Source organism: Enhydra lutris, unplaced genomic scaffold (assembly GCF_002288905.1).
Source record: "Enhydra lutris kenyoni isolate GAN:26980312 unplaced genomic scaffold, ASM228890v2 scaffoldscaffold9, whole genome shotgun sequence".
NCBI lineage: Eukaryota > Metazoa > Chordata > Mammalia > Carnivora > Mustelidae > Enhydra > Enhydra lutris.
The window spans coordinates 5,119,247-5,141,626 of NW_019154093.1; the positions used below are offsets into that span (position 1 = coordinate 5,119,247).

Genomic DNA, 22,380 nt, shown 5'->3' on the forward strand with positions numbered 1-22,380 from the left:
ATGGAGACTTGTACTAATGGCTGGCCAGCCTCCAGGGCTTCCACTGTTTTCTAAAGCACTTTATCAGGGAAATAACGTATGATATAGACCTGAGTCATGCATTTTCCTTGGTCCCTGCACATCCATGCCAATTAAAACAGTTTGCTTTCACCTGGAAGGAACAGCTGATTTTCACTGACTGATTTGATCAGGGGATATGTAAGTACTCTACAATTTTCTATAAGCCCATTCACAGGTATTTTTGTCTTCCAGAAGTAAAAATTCAAGTTAGCCTACTAAAATAATGTCATGATAATCATGAAACATCAGTGAAAATGGTTTTACTGAGAGTCACTTGGGATCTTATAGGCAGTCAAAGTTCCTCAGGGTCTTGTGTTTTTGAAATGTTCTCATCAAATCTAGGGAAAAAGTTCTTTACTTTTCCCCCATCAACAAATGAATAGCCTAATTGGTTCCTGGAGTTGGCATATCATCTTTCTGGAAGTCCTGCTGAAGCTCATATTCAGAATGAGTAATAAACATTACTGTCCTGGGGAAACCTGCTCCAAAAAGAAGAGCAGATTTGCCTCTTAGTTTTGGTTTCTATGTCCCCAATAATGATAGAATGCAGTGGTCTCAGTAATTAGTGAAGGCAGAGTTTAGCACCTTGTAAGTCCCAAATAAGAAAAAGAAGTTATAATTGTTTTTTTGGAGCAAAAAATATCAGCAACTACTGAGCATTAGTCATTCTTTTTTTGAGAGATAATGGCTAGCTTGTTTCTAGGCTCTGACTTCTGCAAGACTGAGAGCCTAGTTCATGGCTCTGGCAGATTAAGATCAGTCCAATAAGAAATCACAATGGAAACATAATAAAACATATGAGAAATAAGTCATCGTAAGTGAAAATCAGCAGAAACAACAATAGCAGAATTAGTCACGAAGATGATGATATTGTAATGATCAGATATAGAAGACATTATATGTATATTTAATATGTGAAAGACATAAAAAGAACATGTTTATAGAAGAACAGTACACTATAAATAATCAAGCAAATTTAAACAACAAATAAAACATTTCAAATACAAAAGAAATAAATGAAAATACAAACTCAGCGAATGGTTAAACCTCACCTAAGTCATAGCTAAAATGATAATTAGCAAATGGTAGGACAGACAAGCTACCTATGAATAATTTTTTTTTTAGATTTTTATTTATTTATTTGACAGAGATCATAAGTAGGCAGAGAGGCAGGCAGAGAGAGAGGAGGAAGCAGGCTCCCTGCTGAGCAGACAGCCCGATGTGGGGCTCGATCCCAGGACCCTGGGATCATGACCTGAGCCGAAAGCAGAGGCCTCAACCCACTGAGCCACCCAGGTGCCTCGAACAATTTTTAAAGAACAAACTTATCTGTATAGCAAAATAATGAGAAGATTTGTAGGAAGAGGTGAAAAGCCCACCAAGCCTACTGATAGCTGATTATCTAGAACAAAACTTTAGTTCAACTTTAAAACAGGGTTTTGGAGAGGAGTGGGGTGGGGGTATGGGTGAGCCTGGTGGTGGGTATTAAGGAGGACACGGATTGCATGGAGCACTGGGTGTGGTGCATAAACACTGAAAAAATAAAATAAAATTTAAAAAACTTAGTTCAACCTAAAAGACTCCCAATAATATTAATTTAAATTACTAACAGAGAGAGATCCGGGGAAATCTATCAGAGATGGGAAATACGAATAAGAGTTTCAGACACATAGAGAATTGCAGAAGAAAGTCTAATGTTGGAGTCCCAGAAGTAGTGAAGGAAGAAAATGAGGAGAGACAATATTTATAGAAATACATAGCTGAGAATTCCCCAGATGTAAAAAAATCCTGGAAGCTTAATGAATCCTAAGAAGGATAAATAAAATATCTAAACACAATGTAAAAGAATTCAGAATGCCAACAAGAAAGAGAGGATCTTAAAGTCAGTGAAGTCAAAACAAAACAAAACAAAACAAAACAAAACAAAACAACCAAACTACCTAAAAGGTATAATGACTAGATTGAAAGCAGACTTCTCATTAATAATAAATGCCAGCAGAATCCACCAAATATGTCTACTTGGACTTCTGATCCAGCTAAATTATCATTTAATAACTACAGAAAATGCAGAAAACCAAAGACAGTGACAGACTTTATAAAGGAGTGAAGGACTGATAGCTGGCTTCTCCATAGCAATAAAAGAGGTGAGAAGATATTAAAAAGATTTCTTTAATGGGTTGAGAGAAAATAACTGCCAACCTGGATTTCTTAACCCTCCAAAAAAATCCTTAAAAAGCAAGAGACAAATAAACATATCATAGCCAAACAAAAACTGAATGTTTGCCACCTGCAGATCTTCATTAAATAAGATTCTAAAGGATGCCCTTCAAAGAGCAGGAAAATGTTCCATGAGGAAGGACAAGGTATAAGAAGAAATGAAAAACAAAGAAAGTGGCAAATATGTGGATAAATCTAAGCAAAAAATAATTGCATAAAACAATAATACGTTGTGAGTTAAAAAATAAGGCAAAATTGAGATATAAGAAAAACAATAATGTAAAAGTCAGAAAAAGGTAAATGAAGTTAAAGTGTTCTAATGTTCTTGTATGATACAGGAGGAAGAAAGATTAACTCTAGATTTTGATAAGTGAAATGTTCCTGCTATAATTCCTAATGTAGCCATTAAAATGTAGAGCATATAACTTACTTATTAGTAGAGAAGAAAAAAAAATGAATTATAAAAATAGTTAATCCAGTAAAAAAAGAGAAAAAAAGAAACTGAATGGGTAGAACAAACAGAAAACACAAAATAGGATGGTAGACTTAAAATTTAAATACATCAGTAGTTTGACATGTTTAAAGTGACAAAAAAAAAAAAAGACTTTTAACCAAGAATTCTATAGCTAGCAAAACTATCCTTCAAACATGAAGGGGAAATAATTAAGACATTTCCAGATAAATAAAGACTGAGAGAATGCACCGTTAGCAAACCTATGAAGAAATTCTAAATTATAAAGAAATTCTACACAAAGTCTTTCCGGCTGAACTGAAAGGAATTGAAGGCACATGCAGAACTAAAAAAACCCTGGTAAAGGTAACTACATAGGTAAATATAAACTACAGTATAAGTTTAATTTTTTTTTTGTTTGTAATTTTTCTTCTCTTAGCTGAGAAATGGCATGAAGCAGTAATTGGAAATCTGTGTTGGTCGGCCTGCAATGTCTAAAGATGTAATTTGTATAATAGTAACAGCACAAGGGACAGGGGAGGCAATGGAATTACGTAGGAGCAAAGCTTCTGTATACAACTGAAATTAAATTAGTATTAATACAAACTATGTTTTTATAAGTTAAAATGTTGGTTATAATTTTCAGAGTAACCACTATGAAAATAACTTAAAAAACCCACCGTGAAATAACAAAGAAATTAAAATATTACAATAGAAAAGATCTATTTAATGAAAAATTAAAGCAGCAATAGGAGAATGGAGAACCAAAAAAACCTCCCCAAGCCCCAAAACTAAAAAACACAAGGCCATAAAATACATAGAAAACAAATAGCAAAATGGCAGATGTAAAACCTACCTTATCAATAATTACATTAAATGTTGATTAAACACCATAAGACAGATATTACCAAAATAGATAAAAAACATGATCCAACCATATGCAGTCTAAAAGAGACATACTTTAGATTCAAAGATGCAAAAAGACTGAGAATAAAAGATGGGAACATATATACCATGTGTACAGCAACCCAACAGAGGCTGAAGTGGCTATTCTAATATTAGACAGGATAGACTCTAAGAAACAAACTGAGGGTTGTAGAAAGGGAGATGAGTTGGGGGTTGGGGTAACAGGTGATGGGCATTAAGGAGGTCACGTGATGTAATGAGCACTGGGTGTTACATGCAACTAATGAATCATTGAACACGACATCAAAAACTAATGATGTACTATATGTTGGCTAATTGAGTTTAAAGAAAAAAATAGTCATCAAACACCAAAAGTATATTTTCTAGTGATTAAAAGGATCAATCCATCAATAAGATATAAAATTATAAATATATATGTACCTAACAACAGAGATCCCAAATACATGAAACAAAAACTAACAGAATTGAAGGGAGAAATAGACATATCAACAATAATAGTATGAGATTTCACTACCCCATAGAACAACATGACAAAAGACCTACTAGAAAATATAGTGACCACGCTATAAACCAACTAGATCTCACAATCATCTGGAGAACACTCCACCTAATAACAGCAGAAAATACTCTCTTCTCAAGCACACATGGAATATTCTCTAGGATAGGCCATGTGTTAAGTCCTAAAATAAGTCTCCATAAATTTAAAAAGATTGAAGTTATGAAAAGTATGTTCTTCAACTACAATGCAATGAAATTAAATGTAACAGGGAAAAATTTGAAAAATTTACAAATATTATAGAAGTTAACAAACCACTCCTAAATAATCACTAAGTTAAAGAAGATATTGGAAGAATAATTAGAAAATACTTTGAAGTGAACAAAAATGAAAACAAAACATACCAAAACTAATGAGATGTAGTGAGAGCAGTGCTCAGAGAGAAATTTATAGCTGTAAATGCCTACATTAAAAAGAAGAAAGATCTCAAACCAACAACCCAACATTTCCCCTTAATAAACTAGGGGAAAAAAGACCAAATTAAACCCAAAGCAAATAGAAGAAAGGAAATAACAAAGTTAATGGCAGAGATAAAGAGAAAAACAATAGAGATGACAAGCAAAACCAAAAGTTGGTTCTTTTAAAATATCAATAAAATTGACAGGGACGCCTGGGTGGCTCAGTGGGTTAAAGCCTCTGCCTTCGGCTCAGGTCATGATCCCAGGGTCCTGGGATCAAGCCCCGCATTGTGCTCTCTGCTCAGCAGGGAGCCTGCTTCCTCTTCTCTCTCTGCCCGCCTGTCTACTTGTGATCTCTGTCAAATAAGTAAATAAAATCTTTAAAAAATAAAATTGACAAATGTGGGGTTGCCTGGTGGTTAAGTCAGTGAAGTGTCCCACTCTTGATTATGGCTCAGGTCCTGATCTCAGAATTGTGGATAGCCCCGTGTTGGGCTCCATGCTCAGCAAGGAGCTGGCGGGAGAATCTTTCCCTCTTCCTCTGCCCTTCCCCTAGCTCTCTCTTTTAAATAAATAAATAAATAGATAGATAATTTTTAGAGAGAGAGAAGAGAGAGGAGAGAGAATGATTCAAATGATTAAATAAAAAATGGAAATAAGGACATTACTACCAACCAAGCTTCTAGAAATAAAAAGGATTATTGAATACTATGAACATGAACAGTTATATACAAACAGATTAGATAATCCAGATGAAATGGACAAATTCTTAGATGTACACAGACTACCAAAACTTACTCAAGAAAAAGTGGACTATCTGAATAGAATTATAGCAAAAAAAAAAAAAATAGAATCAATCAATAATAAAAAAACTTTCAAAGAAAAGCCTAGAACTAGATGACTTCGCTGCTGAATTCTATCCAGGTTTTAAAGAAGTAATACCAATCTTTCTATTCCTAAAAATAGAAGAAGAGGGACATTTCCCAACTCATTTTAGGAAGGCAGCATCACCCTGACACTAGAGCCAAAGACATCACAAAGAAAGGAGACCACAGGCCAATATCCCTTACGAACATAGCTGCAAAAATCTGTAACAAAATACTAGCACATGAAGTCCAGCAGCAGATTAAAGGGATTATACCATGACCAAGTGTGATTTGTTCCCCAAGCATAAGAGTGGTTCAACAGAGGAACGTCAATCAATGTAATACACCATATATTGACAGAATGAGTGGGGGGTGGGGAGGCACAGCACCATTTCAATGGATGCAGAAAATGCATTTGACAAAATCCAACACCATTTCATGGTAAAAATGTTCAATGAACTAGAAATAGAAGGGAATTTTTTTCCACTAGAAATAGAAGGGAAATTTCTAGTTAGGAATAGAAGGGAAATTACTCACTCATAAAGGAATTTACATAAACTTTCCAGCTAATATCATACTTAATGGTGAAAAACTGAAAGCTTTTCTCCAAAGACTAGGAACAAGAGATGGATGTCTGTTTTGCCACTTTAAAAAAAAAAATATTATTAAGTAGGCTCCATACCCAGCATCCAGAGTCTGGAGCATTTCTGCTTCCATCCTTCAAAAGAAAGGGGGTCATGTGTTGTTTTTCTGGAAAAGCAAGGAAGGGGTAAGGTGGGAGAGAGTATTGTGCCAGACAGCCTGTTGTAAGGTAAGGGACCCCTGAGAGCTGAAGAGGAGAGTAACTACCAGAGAGGAAGGAGAATAGGCTTCTGGCCCAGAAGAAAAATAGTACATGAATTGCTGTGGGAAGTAATCCTACAGGGCCCAAGGAGCAGCCAGAGTGACTGCCATTGTGATCTCTCTCTCTCTCTCTCTCTCTCTCTCTCTCTCTCTCTCACACACACACACACACACACACACACACACACACAAGGAAGACTGTTCTTGGACATGGGCCACCCCATCAGTCTGCACGGGTGTCACTTGGAGTAGATGACCCCTACTTACAGAGGCACTGGGGGCGGGGACGATCCCACGTGCCATCGCCCTGGCAGCTGAGCACCGGGGTGCCCAGGAGGTAGAAGCCGTGGTTGCACTGGTAAGACACGGTGGTGCCGTAGCTGAACCTGTGTGGGCCGCTGGCATGGACTTGACGAACACTGTTTTCTTGGTGCCCAGGATCTGTGCAGTTGATGACTGTAACGGAATGGGACCATCAGACCCAGAAATCCAGATGTGAAGATTTTCTTATGGTTTTAAATGAGAATTCCTAAGTGCCAACAGGCATGCATTCCCAGTAGGGCCATATTTCCAGATCGAAACTGGTAGCACAGAGCTGATGCCGCCTGGGAGGACGAGCTGGTCCTCAGGCGGTTGTATGCCCTGATCACTGACCTTGATCACCTGGCTAGACTCCACCTCCCTGGGGAAGACTTCCCACCTCCTCACAGTCTGATTAGCCTCTCCCTCCACAGTGCTCCCCGGCACAGACCTCTACAGCTAACTTTATCAGGCCTGATGAGGAGTTGTTTGAATACAGGAGTCCCTGGACGGCGTGACTCTCTCGTCTCTGGGCGCCCCATCCCTGACCCAGCAAAGCTCATCAGCTGCGAAACAGATACGTCTGAGCTGACTCCAGCAGGGGCTGGTCTTTTTTTGGAACATGTTTTAACCACTTTGAAGAGTATTTTAGGGAAAGATTGATATCCTGGGGATAAATTTGACTGCTACATGCTGAAGTGTTTCCAAAGCAGCTTAACTCAAAATCAGAGGGGTATTTTAGGATAATGACAGTATCATTTATAACCCATGATGTGTGCTTTTGCTTTCAAAATGCTTACTGTGGTCTCCTACTCGTCATATAAGGTGGCGGGACAGGTATTTTTTTCTAAATTGGATAAGTTTTTAGAGTATAAGGTACTTTTACCTCTGATGAGCCTCTCTGAGGCTCAGAGAAGTTGGCATCACAAAATGAATACTTAGCATGTACTGACTGACACTCTTTATGGCTGTGCACCGAGCACCAAGTGGTATGCTAAGCAGTAAAGACACCAAGGAATTTTCAGTAGAGAGTAGGCTTTCCCCACCTTGGCACTATGCACATTTTGGCTGATAATTCTTTGTTGTCGGGGCAGTCCTGTCCATTACAGGATGTCTAACAGCACCCTTGGCCTCTACCCACTAGATGCCAAGAGAAGCCCTCCACATGTGACAATGAATAATGTCTCTAGACCTCTGTCCCCTATTGGGGTGGGGAGATGGATAAAATCATCCCCATTTGGGAACTGCTGGTCTAGAGAGAAAGGACAAACCAGCAATTATTTTATCTAATAAGCACTCTGAAAGGTCTAGAAGAGAAGTTTCCAGAAGCACAAAGCTGTTTATCTTGCCCAGTGGAGGGGGGTGAAGCAGGAAGAGCTTCCAAGGCAAGGTGGTGTTCAAGCTGGTTCTTGATCGTTGGGTAAAAGTCATCCAGACCAAGGGGGACAGAGAAGAACACATTCGAGGAGACTGTGTGGGACTGCCCAGGGGTTGTGCATGGTGTGGAGGAGGACACTGAAGAGGCTCAGTGCAGCCAGACCCCAGTACAGAGGTCAGGCCATGACAAAGAACAGTATGGATGTGAGGGCAATGGTGAGTCTGGGCAGGTGTTTTAAACAGGGAATGATCCGATCAGATTTGCATTTGAGACAAGTCACTCTGTCGGCAGAAAGAATGGGCTGGTGGAAGCAGGACCAGAGGCCACAACTTCTAAGATTTTAGCCCATCCCTCAGATTCTGAGACCAGTTGCTGAGCTCGTTACTCTGGGAAGGGACCACCAGGGGTGGGAGCTGGAGTTACAGGGGAATTTGCATCTCGTGTTGTGGAGATGGAACGCAGTTCTTGAGAAGGGGATGGGGGATAATGATACCCCCCAGCAGTCAAGTTCTATACTCTTTCCTGCCTCAACAGATGATTGTAGGAAGGCACAACACCAGGTCATGGCAGTTGTTCCTGTGTTTTCTGGAATGTTCTTTCCCTCAAAATGGCATCTTCAAAGGTTACCAGATGGATGTTATTTTAGGGTTAGTTGTGATGCCTCTTGATTCATTCGAAAATCTGAGTCCTTTAACACCAGCTACAAATGACCTATGACACACTGCCAATCATCATGCTCCTGCACATACTACGACGAGGAGCTGTTGTCCCAGGGACTCTGTGTCCTCACAACAACAAAGACTCAATCTACCTCCGGGTCAGGGCTGGACTTATTCATATTCTGCCCGAGTTGATGCTCCACTCAGACGTCACTGAGTCTGCCAGGCCCTTCCTGGAACGAGGCAACTCAATTCATCCCTACTGCTGTGACCAGCCTCGAAAATCTTTAAAAACTATTTCCTAAGTAGCCCAGATGGGGCCAGAATACCCTCTGCCCAGGGTCTTCCTTGGGTTCTGTTCTTCCTCCTGCTTCCTCCCAACCCCTATGCTCTCAGCTTTGTATTTTTCATTCTAACTTTCTTGCTTTTTTTCTTTCTTCAGGAATGGGGCTTCATAGGATAATACTCATCATAGGATGAGTATTTGTCCTGTGCAATGTAAGCAAGAAGACTGCTTCCCATTTCTATTTTGAAAGGCACACCGTGTTTGCTGTGCTTATGTAACCAGTGATGAAATCTTCACACAGACAGACATGGCTGTATCTAGGGGTTGAGAAAATCCTCATTTATGACCTTCCTCTGCTCTCAGTCTTCCCCATCTGTGTCAAAATCACGCTAGGGCTGAATCTGCTGGCTTTTGCTACTGGGTCACAGAGTTCCAAATGGCAGCAGTACTAGGGGCCAAGTGCAAGAAGAAGGGGGACTCACTTTTGCAGGTGGGCAGCATGTCGCTCCACTGCCCACTGGCCAGGCACTGGGACCTAGGGGCCCCCTCAGCCACATACCCGGGATTGCAGACAAACTTGACCACATCGTTGAGGTTAAACTGGTTGCCCTGAGTGAGGCCGTTGAGTGGGTTGCCTGGGTGTCCGCAGGTAATTGCTGCAACCAAAACAGACAAGAGGTAAGCCCTCCTATTATTCCGTAGCCCCGAAAGCTCATCCTTTTCTTGCCTGGTATTTCTTACAAGCACGGGGGATGTTCAGCCCTACGTCTAACTATGGTCTCTTTAGCAGCAAAACCTTTATCTCCTGAAATCAGCATGTGGATACACCTTCTTCTGGGTAGGCGTATCTATAGCTTGGACAACTCTAGAGAAATCCTTCTGTGACTCTCCATGGGGCCTCCTGCCTGGGTTGTAGGTCTGTTGTCTGGGTAGTCAGCCCTCCCTCCTTTTCTTGGCCTCTGTCCCCATAGCTCCCCCTCTCCACTCTCCATCCCGGATGTGATGACCACCCCTTGGCCTGGAATCAGACCCAGCCCATCTCCGGGCCGTGCTTAACAGAGCCAGAGTCGACACTCACCCAGCCTGAACAGAGGAACTGCTCCCCTGCCCGACCTATGGGCTCCCCCTGCCCCACCTGTGGTGCAGGCCAGCCTTGGGGAGCCAAAGCTGTTGTTGAGAGCACACTTCCCCTCTCCTCCTTCCAGATGAAGGAGTGAATTCTGGCCTTTCTCTGGGCTCTTTTACTGATTCTGGCCTAGGTCATGTGGAGTGGCCGATCTGTGCGACTTGGGTAGAATGAGCAGTCATGCTTGACCCGATGCGAGCCCTTCCTCTCAGGACCTAGCGCCCGTGGACAGCAGTGCTCTCTGGTGCTCCTCCGCAGACGGCGCTCCCTGACAATGGAGGGGTGCTGCCCCTGCAGTGTGTCTCCGATGGTGGCACTCCACCCCACCCTGGGTTTTTTCAGCAGACCCCACTGGGCTCTCATGTGAAGCTATGGCTTCTGACTTAAGCTTTATTAGTAATGATGGTGATCCTTCGGCACCTATGCAGGATTTTGTAATTTCTTCAGCCACAAGCAGGGTGGCGACGGTGGCCCCAGTGCTGGCAGGCCTGGCCCCAGAGTGCTTGGGTTACCCTCTGTCCCAGCTTTCTTCCTTCCTCCTCGAACTGGAGTTCATCTCTCCACCCAGGCACTGGTTTCTCTGAGGTTTCTCCAGCATAGGTGCCTGCCCCAGAGCCTTGGCCCCGGCTTTCCCCTCTGCCAGAACATCCTTTGGCTCCAGCCCTCATATCCTCATGTTTCCCCTCAAATGTCACCGAATCAGTGAAGCTGTCCCTTATGACCCAATAAACAACCTACCAGCACTGCCGGGGTCCTACTCCTTCTCCACTTTTCTCCACAATAACTGACACATTCCACACATAGTTCTCCATCTATTCATTCCTTATCTCCCTCCACCTGAGGGTAAGCTGCACAAGGGCAGGGTCTTTGGTTTGTTCCTCGCTACACCCTTGGGGTCTGTACCAGAGCCTGACATGTAGGAAGAGCTTGAGCACTGTCTGCTGAGTGAAGGAACGTGTGAGGTACAAACAGACGGATGATGGGCCTTCTGTTTTGCTCCTTAGTCCTTAGATCTCTCTAGAACTTGCTTGGTACCCAGTCTCTTTGGACTGAATTCTCAGGTAATGGTCTTGCCAGGCCTTTTCCTTCGTTCTGGATCTTGAGGCTGAGAAACCATGAGGAATGTTTTCTTACCCCAACAACTGGATCCACAAAAAGCCTACCCCAAACCCAGCTTGTGTGAATGGGGATGGCGGGGCAAGAGCGGATAGAGCCCAGTTTCTGCTGTGGCCAAATCCGGTATCAGTCTGGGTCTATTCTCTTGTGTAAATCCCAAAAGTAGTATCCCTGACTCTAGCAGAAAGAGCTGGGCAGAGCAGAACACACATGGCTAGCAGACTGTGGGGTTTGAGGCTGCCTCATAAGCTAGGATGAGAAGGGGCTATAGGGGCCAGCTGACTGGGATTCAGCACTCAGCGCTGCCCTTTCCTTCCTTTAGACAATTTGCTCTGGGTTCACTTTCTTTATCTTTAAAGTAAGGTTTTGGATTTCGTAAGCAGAATTGCTTTGAAAATAGATTTGTGTATTTACTTCTCAATCTTGCTGAGTTTCTTCTCTGTGCTAGGTACCCTGCTCTGCCCTGATGCTACACAAGGAGGGATATGAGATGGTCTATGCCATCAGGGAGCTCACTTCCCAGTCCAGTGGAAGAGCAGTCGGGGAAGCAGACTGTTGTAGGACAACGTGCTTGTGTGGGACAGGCACGCACGCAGCGGTGACATCTATCCTCCACGGGAGAGAGAGAGGGTTGAGGAGGGTCCTGGAGGAAAGAGCAGGCCATCTAAGCTGGGTCGCACAGATGGTGAGGACCCTGCCAGATCAGCAAGGTGGTGGGAGAGTGGAGATAAGCTTCATAGGGTCTGTGAACCCCCAGAAATGACATGCAAAATGCTGGCTGAAGGCAGGGGGCTCAGGAGAGGATCCGTTGCTCTTACAGATTCACAGAGGGTCATAAGCCCCCTCCCCAAAGGCTAAAAACCACTGGTGTCCAGTGAGGGAAGTGTGCTGAGTAGAAAACCTTTGGGGGTGCTGCCTTTTGAAGGACAGGTCACCAAGGTGCCTGCAAGGGAAATGGAGGTATGGTCAGCAAGGCAGAAAAAGAAAATTCGATGAGGGTGGGGAGACGGGGGAGGTGTCCCCAAAGCCACAGGGAGAGCCGCAAGAAATGTCAGATACCCCAGAGAGCTCTGTTTCTCTGGGGACCCTCACTGGTACAAGCTGCAAAAAAGAGGTGGAGAACACCCCACCAGGAAGGAAAATTGAGGTCTTTGTGAAGCTTGTGTGCTTCCTCAGGGCTTGAGGGAAATTAACAGAAAGGAAAGGTAAGCAGTACAGAGGAGAAAGTTAAAAGCAGATTAGGGTCATTAAGGAAGCAGGAGGGAGGAGATCTGGGGATCGAGAAAGGGCATAGCCTTGGGCCTGGAGAGACTCTTCTACAGAGGTGGGAGGGAAGGGAGAAGGACAGACGCGTCGATGGGAAGCAGGAGCTAGAAGGAGTTACTGTCTGATGGCTTCCTTCCTCTCTGCAAAATAGAAAGTGAGGTTATCTAATCAGCTAATCATTACTGGGGTCCATCTGCATTATTTCATTGCCTCCCACCACCCTGTGAGGCAGGCACCACCGTCCTCCTCAGAGCGGCCGGGAATCTCATTTGGGGGCAGTTTCTCAGCGGTTCACCTGAGTCCTCAACCCAGCTTCTGTGTCTCCATGCTGCGTTCGCTACCTGCCTTAGCCCTTGCTGAGAAGGCAGGTGGAGGAGGTGGAGGAGGTGGAGGGCAGGTCTTCAGGAAAGTGGTGGAATCAAGCAGGATGTGTGGGAATGGGCAGGAGAGCTACCAGGAGAGGTGGGATTGCCGGGGAGTTCTGAGGGGGATGGCTACAGAAACCCTGGACTGACACGGGGTGACGGCTCACACAGCCCCAACCAGAGTCATCACTTATAAATGCTTGTTCTTTTCCTCCTGCCTTCCTCCTCCAGGTGTCCCCCACAGCTCTGGGCTCTGGGACACAACGGGGATAGGTCCGAGAGTACCTGGGTTCTGTCATGTGGCAGCGTTGACACCGCCACCGTCATAGCAACAGCAAGAGCATTGGCTTCACACCTCTCTCGGGTCCTGTTTGCACTGCTTTGGGTCCAAAAGAGCATTTATTTAATCCCCATCATACCCCGAAGTACTGCTTTTTGGAGAGGAGGAAGCAGACTTAGGCAGGTCAACGAACCCATCTGAAGTCAGAGAGCCACATGATAGGTGGTGGGAGGTCTGGGTAGGCCCCAGGCAACCACGGTCAGGGGCCAAGTGTCCAGATGCTTTACTACCCTGCTTTTCCGTGTGTGCTGGTTTTAAAATCAAACATCTTTAGGCTTAGGCAAACATTCTCCACTTACTCTCAGACCCCAGCATTCCCTATTATTTATAACCTGAGTCTCCACATGCATAGTCTGTGCCAATTACTTGGAGGCATCTGAATTTGCATCTTCTGGAGAAAACCAAATGTTTTGTTCAGGCCCATCTGGAAGAGTGACTGAATATAGATGGGTCTTGCTTTGTGTAAACCTAATACTGACGCAGCTATTAAGGCTAATTTTTCACGCATTGTTTATTCAGTGCGTCTCATTATTTTATTGCTCCATCTCATCTATGAAGAACCAGATGAAGAAGAATTCCAAACAAAAACTTGCCTTAAAAAATAAAACAACAAAACTAGCCCTGCATGTTACATAAAGGCTCACTTTGGGGAACTTTAAAAAGTGAAGAATTTTCCAAATTACTTCTAGGCAACTGAGAATAATGGTGGTCATCTAAATTAAAAAAAAAATTGCAGATGAACAAGAAGAACAGAAAGCCCAGGCTTGCAACATAACCAAAACAGAGAATGCTATAAACTTTAAATTATGTGTAAATTGAAAACAAACACGACACCCAGGAAGAACTTGCTCACGCTTCTATTGTGAGCCTTTGTGGAGAGCAAGACTGTACGGAAAAGGAAGAACGGGGCAGGGAACAGCCCAATATTGATCTGAAGTCACTGTTGCAAGAGAAAGTCCATCTTAAATGTGAACAAACTGAAAAAAAAAATCCTAATAGGTCAGTGCACTGACTGTAGGAAAGGGGCATAAAACTCTACAAAATTTCCTAAATACCAATAGAAATGGGAAAAAAACAGTAAGGAAAACATCATAAGGGGTGTCTGGGTTGCTCAGTTAGTTAAGCATCTGCCTTTAGCTCAGGTCATGATGGCTGGGTCCTGGGACTGAGCCCCTGGTCCTCCCTGCTCAGTGGGGAGTCTGCTTCTCCCTCTCCCTCTGTCCCCACCCCGCTCATGACTCCCCCTTTCCCCTCTGCTGCTCCCCATGCTTGTGCTCTCTGTTAAATAAACTAAATCTTAAAAAAAGAGAAAACATCGAAAACATCACACAGAGAAAGAAATAGCTGAGTATGATATCTTGCCCATAACAGTTACATAAGACACGGCAGATGTAAGACCAAGCATATGTCATAGAGATAAATGTGAATGAGTATAACTAACTTATTAAAAGAGAAATGTTTCAAATGGTCTCACAAGGCAAGGCCCAACTCTCTGTGGTACACAGGAGTTGGAAAGGGTAAAATATAGGGATGGCTCAAAGTATACCAGGCAAACATTAAAAGGACGAAAGTAGGGGTTATAAGCCTAATATCAGGCTGGGGGCCAGTCAAGCTACAAAATACTAAGAAGGACAAAGAAGACATTTTAAAGGCTAAAATCACAATTTGCAATGTAGATATAATAGTTCTGAACAAGTATGTACCAAATAATACAGCAACTACCTTTATGTAGCAGAAACTAGAGGAAATGCAAGGAAAAATAGAAGAACACTAAGAATAGAAAGCTTTAGGACACACCTCTCAGGGCAAAATAGGTCAAGTGACAAAAAGTCAGTAAGCATTCAGAAGGCACAGATGACAATCAAGGCACATCTTATGATTATACACAGACATTTACACCCTACCCCCCTTTCTTCTCAAATGCCCATGGAACATTCAGAACGACTGATCAAATATGAGGTCAAGAGAGCATTGATAAATTCCATGGGGTAGAAATATTATGCAAAGCGTGATAATATTAGAAATGAATAACAAAATAAAAGTAGAATGGCCCTTCTTGCCTGGAAATGAAAAGAACATAACTATTAAGAAACTTCTTGGTGAAAGAAGAAATTTATACCCAGGTTACAGAATTTCTAATAAACAATTAAGCATTAATTATTATCAACTTTGGGATCTGCTTAGAGCAGTTATTGGAAGACATTTCACAGCCTTAAGCTCCTATATCAATAACAGTAAAAAAAAAAATGAAAATAAATGAATTGGATTCCCAACTCAAAAGCTAGAAATGAACAAACAAGTTAACCAAAGGGAATTCCAAGGAGGGTGACGGTGAAGGCAAAAACAGTAATGAAGGATGCCGAAAACTGAAAACGAGATGTAATGATGCGTCTTTCAAAAAATTTAATGAAGTGTACAGAACATCCAGCGAACTTAATCAAGAGCACAAGGGAGCAAGTCCATGTTGAGTCTGAGCCCGTGACTAGGGAGAGTGGATAACATACTTACGCACACAGAAAGGGGTCTTGCCCGACCAGAGGTGATCTTGCTGGCAGATGCGCACGGACATGCCGATCAGGCGGAAGCCAGCATCACACTGGTATACCACGCTGCCCCGGTAGCTGTAGTTCTCCCCATTGATGTGTCCATTGACGATGGGCTCGGGGGTCCCACAGTGCCCAGCTTTGGTGGGAGATGAGGAAAGAGTGTAAATCAAGGAGGAGCTTATACAAGAGGAGTAGGGGCTTGGTTAGGGTAGGGGAGTCGGGGATGGTGAGGAAAAGGACCAAGGACCCAGCCACCCACCCAGGATAGCCATTCAGGAGTAGCCATCTAGGAATGGCTTTAGGGATCCTAGTCGTGATGGAAGTGGCAAACCCAAATCCCAAGGTTGAATTCCAAAAGGCCATCCACCTCTGGGCTATAGTTTCTGTGTCTGTCCATGGGTTGGAAATGATCACTGTCACCTCCCTGCCTCTGGGATTGACTCCCTCTTTTTTTTTTCATCAACCAGCATTGACCGAGCATCTACTGGAGGAAGGGCACCTTGGTCTACATTAAAGCCATCAAAGCCTAGTGGAATTGAAAATAACTGTGCACAAATAGGTGGTTTGGTTAAATCCATCCTTCCTCCTCCTTGAGTGGCAAGAGACACAGATAGTGTAACCTAGGTATTATTTTATTGAATGGGGTTTGGGTAGAGTATATTCCTAGCATTTCCACTGGTATTCTTGGCTCTTTGTGGAAATAACTCATGACTGTATCCCTAACAGGGGCCAGTGACAATGGGAGGGCAGCACTGTTCACTCTGGAGATCATCCTCCAATCTACACTGTTAGGTCTGTGTAGCTTGAGACCCTCCTTTGGACTTGAGAGATCTAAGAAAGAAGTGAAAGGAGAGAATACCTTAGAATCTAAGGTTTGGTAGGGAATGGATGGGCCATGGGGAAAATGAAAAATTTTGTCCTTTGTAAGCCAGGTTGTTTTTGTGTTTTTGTCATTTGCTTATTATATACATATATGTATGTGCACATAAACACACATGAGCACACACACATGTATATACATATATGTACATGCATGTATACACATATGTATGTCTATATGTATATGCATGCATGTTTGTCTCTATGTATTTCTTCTATACACATGGGTATATATGTATGTACATATGTACATATGTATAAGTCTGTGTGTGTATATATTTATAAATAGAACTTTGTCTCATCAGACTTGAAGTTCTTCTCATCCTCTTGGGTGTCCCAAGAGAAGAAAGTTCAAGGTCTTAGTCACGGTGGATGTCCAAGAGCTGGTGTTTGGCTTAAGCACTTTATGCCATAGGTAAAATGATACTGTTTGAAGACTGGGATCCAGCTTTAGAAAGCTCTAACTTGTCTTACGGAAGGAAACATGGGCAGGGTAGGTCTGGGGAGGTCACTCACCAAGGCAGCGAACCTCGGAGCCACTCCAAAGCCCATTGGCCATGCACTCCCGCACCCTGGAGCCAACCAGCGTGTAGCCAGAATTGCAGGAGAAGATGGCCGTCGCCCCGTAGATGGACAGTGTTCCAATGCGGTGCCCACTGGGCGGGATGGGGAGCTCTCCACAGGAGATGACTGAAATGGATCACAAAGTGCTCAGTGAAAAGCCAGCCCCATGAGGAGGGACACGTGCTGTTTCTGAGTAGCAAGAATAATGACAAAAATAGGACCTGTTTAACTTTACTGGGTCTCACCAGCAGAATATGGGGGCACGAGAGTGACTTGCACAGTTTACCCTGGAGCAGTGATTCTCAATTGGAAGTATTGCCAGAAGGAGCCAAGGAGCTTTCAAAATGCTCAGGCGTACTCTGGACCTATGACTCACGATCTCTTGAGATAAGGCCCAGATATGTGCATATTTAAGAAAAGCTCATCAGGTGGTTCAGGTGATACCCTGGTTAGGAACCACCACACTAGAGGTGGAGATTCTGTGGTGCCCTGGGTGTCCAGCACAGACACTGCCCATTGATTCCCTCATCCTTTCTGCTGAGAGCAGCGGCCACCTCCGATTCCTTCCCAACAGAGTCCTGCATATAGCCACTGGCTGGCGTGGGAGGTGAGGCCTGATGGTCAAGGCTGCACTCAAATGTGAGAGCCTCCATTGTGATGAAGCTGTTACATGCTCATGATTTCTGCTCTGCCACATACATGGTTACATTCTATGGTGGGGTCTAAACTTGGATGCGTAAAGACAATAGTGACTTAAATCATGGGAGTAGGGAGGATATCACTTCTTCTCCCATCTAGTCTCAAACTTTCCACTCCTCACTGACATGTTATTCCCTTTTACCCCATTAAAAACACCCACCATCTCTATCATATCCTTATTGATTAAGTAAATATCATGAGCATATCCCATTGTAGTGGGTGTTGTGATGGGCCACTCAGACACCCATTTAGGATGGGAGGACATTTATCCCCAGCTGTTGGCAAATGACCCTCAGCTGCTTGCCCTCTTCAGACTGCTTTGGCTGAAGAGTCCTCCCATCTAGATCATGCTTCTTCCTGGGGTATTCTGTACTCAATGTTTGGTCGTGTGCAGGTATAAATGCCTCTAGCCCCAACCTGTGGCAGTTCTGATGGACCATCCCAGCTTCAGAGCTCCCTGTGGGGTCAGTGGAAGGCCATCCTGATACTGCATCAGAGGTCAACTGTGCCATCTTCCCAGTACTGCTTCCTCCCCTTCCCTTACATAAGATGGTGGAGAGCTTAAGGGTACTCCCTAATAAACCTCTGTCTCAGAGTTGCTTCCAAGGGACCCTGATCTTGGAAACTATCTTGAAAAACAAAAACAATTAATAATATAGAGGGAGAGGCAGACACTTAGGTGTCTAACCCCTTGTGCTGTACATGCTCCCATTACAGGTCTTGTCACACCCCATTATCATTGCTTCCTTACTTGGTCTGCCTCTCTAGCAGACTATAAGCTTCATTGGGGGCAGGAACCATAGCCTTCATTCTTCATACTCTAGAATACCTGGCATGAATGTTGAACACATGGATGAGGGGATACTCAGTTTTTTTTTTTTTAAGATTAATTTATTTATTTGACAGAGAGAGAGAGAGAGAGAGAGAGAGAGAGAGCAGTAGGGGGAGCAGCAGAGGGAGAGAGAGAGAGAGAAGTAGACTCCCTGCTGAGCAGGGAGCCCCATGTGGGGCTTTCATCCCAGGACCCTGGGATCATGACCTGAGCCGAAGAGAGATGCTTAACTGACTGAGCCATCCAGGTGCCCCCAAAAGCAACTTGTAAATAAGATGATAAGATGCTGAGAAGTACTTCCTTGAAGGAGTAAGACATCTCCCTAACTCCTGATTCTAGGTGAGTGTTCAAAAGGAGGAACATTGCCATCCCTGGTGATAACCCTCCTCTCTCCTTCCCCAGGTATGGTATAGCTCAGGTGGGAGGCACTGTGCCAAACTTTCCCCCCTTCCCCCCCTGGGCTTACTTTGGCAGGTGGGCATAGAGTTCCCGAGGCTCCACTTGCCGTTGGCCTGACAGCGGATGACCCTTTGCCCAGTGTAGTAGTAACCAGGGTCACAGATGAGCATCAGCTGGGCCTGGAACTGGTACTGAGTCTCAAAGATGAGCCTCCATCGGCCGTGCTCCACGCTAATGCTGCTGACATCAGGACAGGTCACAGCTGGGGGGGACAAGGAGCAGCGAGGAGAATTAATTAATTAATTAATTATGGAGGACACTGGAGAGAATCCAGAGCTAGGGCCTGGGAGACTGTAATGCAGTAGTAAGAATCTTGAGTCGCCAGGCAGGTTTGTTAAATGAATGAAGTGGCTGGGGACTGGTGGCATGAAGCAAACTGAGGTGGGCATATCCACAGAAAAAAAAAAAAAAAAGAAAAGAAAAGAAAAGAAAAAAGGGGAGGGGTAATCAGTGCTGATTGTTAGAAGTGAACTTTGTAATTTCTCTTTGGTCAGATCTTTATTTTTCAAGATGAGCTAGAAATATGGATTTTTATGTAAACTCTCACAATTTTAAAATGTTGGGAAGCAATTCAGAAATTTCATAAAGCACATCATAAGCCAAAGAAACACACACAAAAAAAACCCAAAAACAAATCAAAAGTACAAAACTCTATGTCTTCAGACTCAATATGGCCCCATAGGCGGCAAGTTTGTGACTCTGGCCTTAAAGTGAACTGTACCTCTGTCATTTTAGAGGTAGGTTTTTGTTTTTTTTTTGTTTTTTTCCCAACTAACACCCTTTTTTCTTTTAAATTCCATTAGCCAACATAAAGTACATCATCAGTTTCTGATGGAGAGTTCAGGAATTCATCAGTTGCATATAAAACATTTTTGACTTTTGTGATCAGTGGACATTTGTGCAAATGTTCTAATAGTTTTTCCTTCTAAAAGGAACTTATTCTTAAGTTCTGTGATGGTTTATTGAAACACCTCAGGGTGCAATGGTCTATTAATGCTTTGAAAGCAATTTCAAATGGAAGCCCAACTTGGTAGATGACACTCTCCACCTGTCTGTTTTCCGAATCCCCAACCTCCATGTACCTGCTTTTTAGCTCACTCCTTGCAGGAATCTTTTCAGCTGCATACCCAGCCCCTCCTTATACCCATATCCATTGCCCAAGGACTCACGGACACACTTCGGGGGGACATTGTGGTTGCTCCAAAGCCCTGTCTCCAGACACTCTGCTGTGGCCTCGGCACCTGCTTGGAGGTGGTAGCCTTCGCTGCAGCTGTACACAGCCTTGGTCCCCACTGTGTACTCTTTGCCAAACACCATTCCATTCTTAGGGGCTTCAGGAAGCCCACAGGAAAGAGCTAGCAAAGAGAAAAAAATATTATGGGCATGTTTGCTTCAAGATGGTATTCTGAGAACATTTTTTAATCTTTCTTCTCCCCCAAGGCCCTACTAAAATTATAGTAAAGACCAGTAAAGTAGAAATGCCTCATAACAATAAACAAAATGGGAGGATCAGCAGCAGAGGAGACTTCAAAAAAACTTAGGGAGATGGAATGCAGATCGAAGTGTGTTGATAGATTAAGTGGCGCCGAGAAGTTGCAGCTTAAAATATGAAGGAGCTATAGTGTGAGACCAATTCTCCTCCCTCTTTTCTCACAAATACAGTGTAGAGGTATCCAGGAATCTAGTCTCAAATAAAATAGAGAGGGTTTTCTTTTCCACCTAAGGGAAAAAAAAAAATAGAAATCCCTTGAGAGAATCAGGGCTGCTCAGGTGTGAGATGGCATCTCAAAGTAAAGCTCTTCTAATTCTAGGATTTAAGAGCTCTCGGCCTAAAGGCCGCCCCTCTGCCTGCTGATCTCTGCTACATACTCACAACTCAACTTCTTATTCACAAGGGAGACCTAGTGGGCAAAGATATCTGTATGTAATCACAATAAAGGTAACCCACATCTGCCACCTGGAAAAATCAGCCTTGCCTTTCCTTTAAAATAGGATTAACGAGGGATCACTGTACATATGAAGACAACCAGTAGCATGAGAGACATAAACAAAGATAAGATTAGAAAGAGAAACAAATAGAAATAAAGTTCTCTTTTAGAAAACAGAGCTAACTCAGGAAATAGAAGATACATAAGCTTTAAGCTTTTGATTGGGAGTATCTTGAGAAAGTCAAGGTGACATATTGTATTCATAAAATGAGAACAAAGGGCTTTGAAAAAAGAACAATGACAACAGAACAAGGAAAAGCTCTTTTAAGTTAAAAATATGATTGCTAAAATAAGTATTAAGATAGAAGGGCTGGAGATTAAAAGCAAAGGGAATTTCCCAAAATATAGACCAAAAAGACGGAAACTGAAAATGAGAAAAAAGGACTGAAAACATAGGAGGTCAACATCCAGGAGGTCCAACTTCCAACAGGTCGGATTTCCAGAGAGAACAGAGATCACAGATGAAAATTTCCCAGAGCTGGAAAGACACAAGTTTTTAGATTGAAAGGGAGCCAAATGGATGCAAAGAGAGCCATTCTTAGATAGATCATCATGAAATTTCAGAAGATGAAAGACAAGTTCCTACAAGTTCCCAGAGAGAGAAAAAAATAGGACATCCCTGCAAAGGAATGAGAATCAGACTGGCATCACATTTCCCATCAGCAACAATGGATGTCTAAAGATAATGGAACAAATTACTTAAGGAAATGATCTGTAATCTAGAATTTTACCTGGTCAACCTACCAAGCATTTAAGAGGGCAAAAGTAAAGACATTTTCAGACATTTAAAGACTCAGAGAATTTCCTTCTTGTGAACCCTTTATAAGGAATTTACTTAAGGCTGTGCTCCATCAATAAGGAGGTAAAAACCAAGAAAGGGTATGATATGGGATATAAAAATATTAAAAAGTGGTAGTGCTAACACAGGAGTACAAAGAAAAGGAATTTCAAGGTGTCAGCTCAGGAAACACAGATATGCAGCACATGGCCGTGGTCATTATAAGGAGTAGGCTCAACACTATGTTTATTGGAGGAACACATATTACTTAGGTAGGAGTAGCTTGGGTTGTCTTTGAAAGAAATCAACACAAACCATGTTAGCTCTTCGATAGTTCAGGAGCTAGTATAGATGGAGGGGAATTAATCAGGGTACCCACTGTTGTCCCTCTTCCACCCCCACCTCTATAAGTCATCTAGAGCTCAGACCTCCCTCATTCAGAGCCAGCCCAAGCAGAGGAAGTCCCCATCCACATTGGCGA

At 43.2% G+C, this 22,380-nt stretch overlaps 1 protein-coding gene across 1 annotated transcript in view; it reads right to left on the reverse strand.

Annotated features, from left to right (window-relative positions):
- The window catches only part of LOC111143057 (CUB and Sushi multiple domains 2), a 614,630-nt gene that overhangs the window by 40,916 nt on the left and 551,334 nt on the right, over positions 1-22,380 (reverse strand). Inside the window, exons 50-55 of the mRNA XM_022496499.1 lie at positions 20,303-20,488; positions 19,141-19,335; positions 17,096-17,269; positions 15,663-15,836; positions 9,424-9,597; positions 6,586-6,774 (exon numbers count right to left, since the gene is read on the reverse strand). Of these exons, the coding sequence (XP_022352207.1) occupies positions 6,586-6,774; positions 9,424-9,597; positions 15,663-15,836; positions 17,096-17,269; positions 19,141-19,335; positions 20,303-20,488 (1,092 nt within the window). The remainder of the gene's footprint in view (positions 1-6,585; positions 6,775-9,423; positions 9,598-15,662; positions 15,837-17,095; positions 17,270-19,140; positions 19,336-20,302; positions 20,489-22,380) is intronic.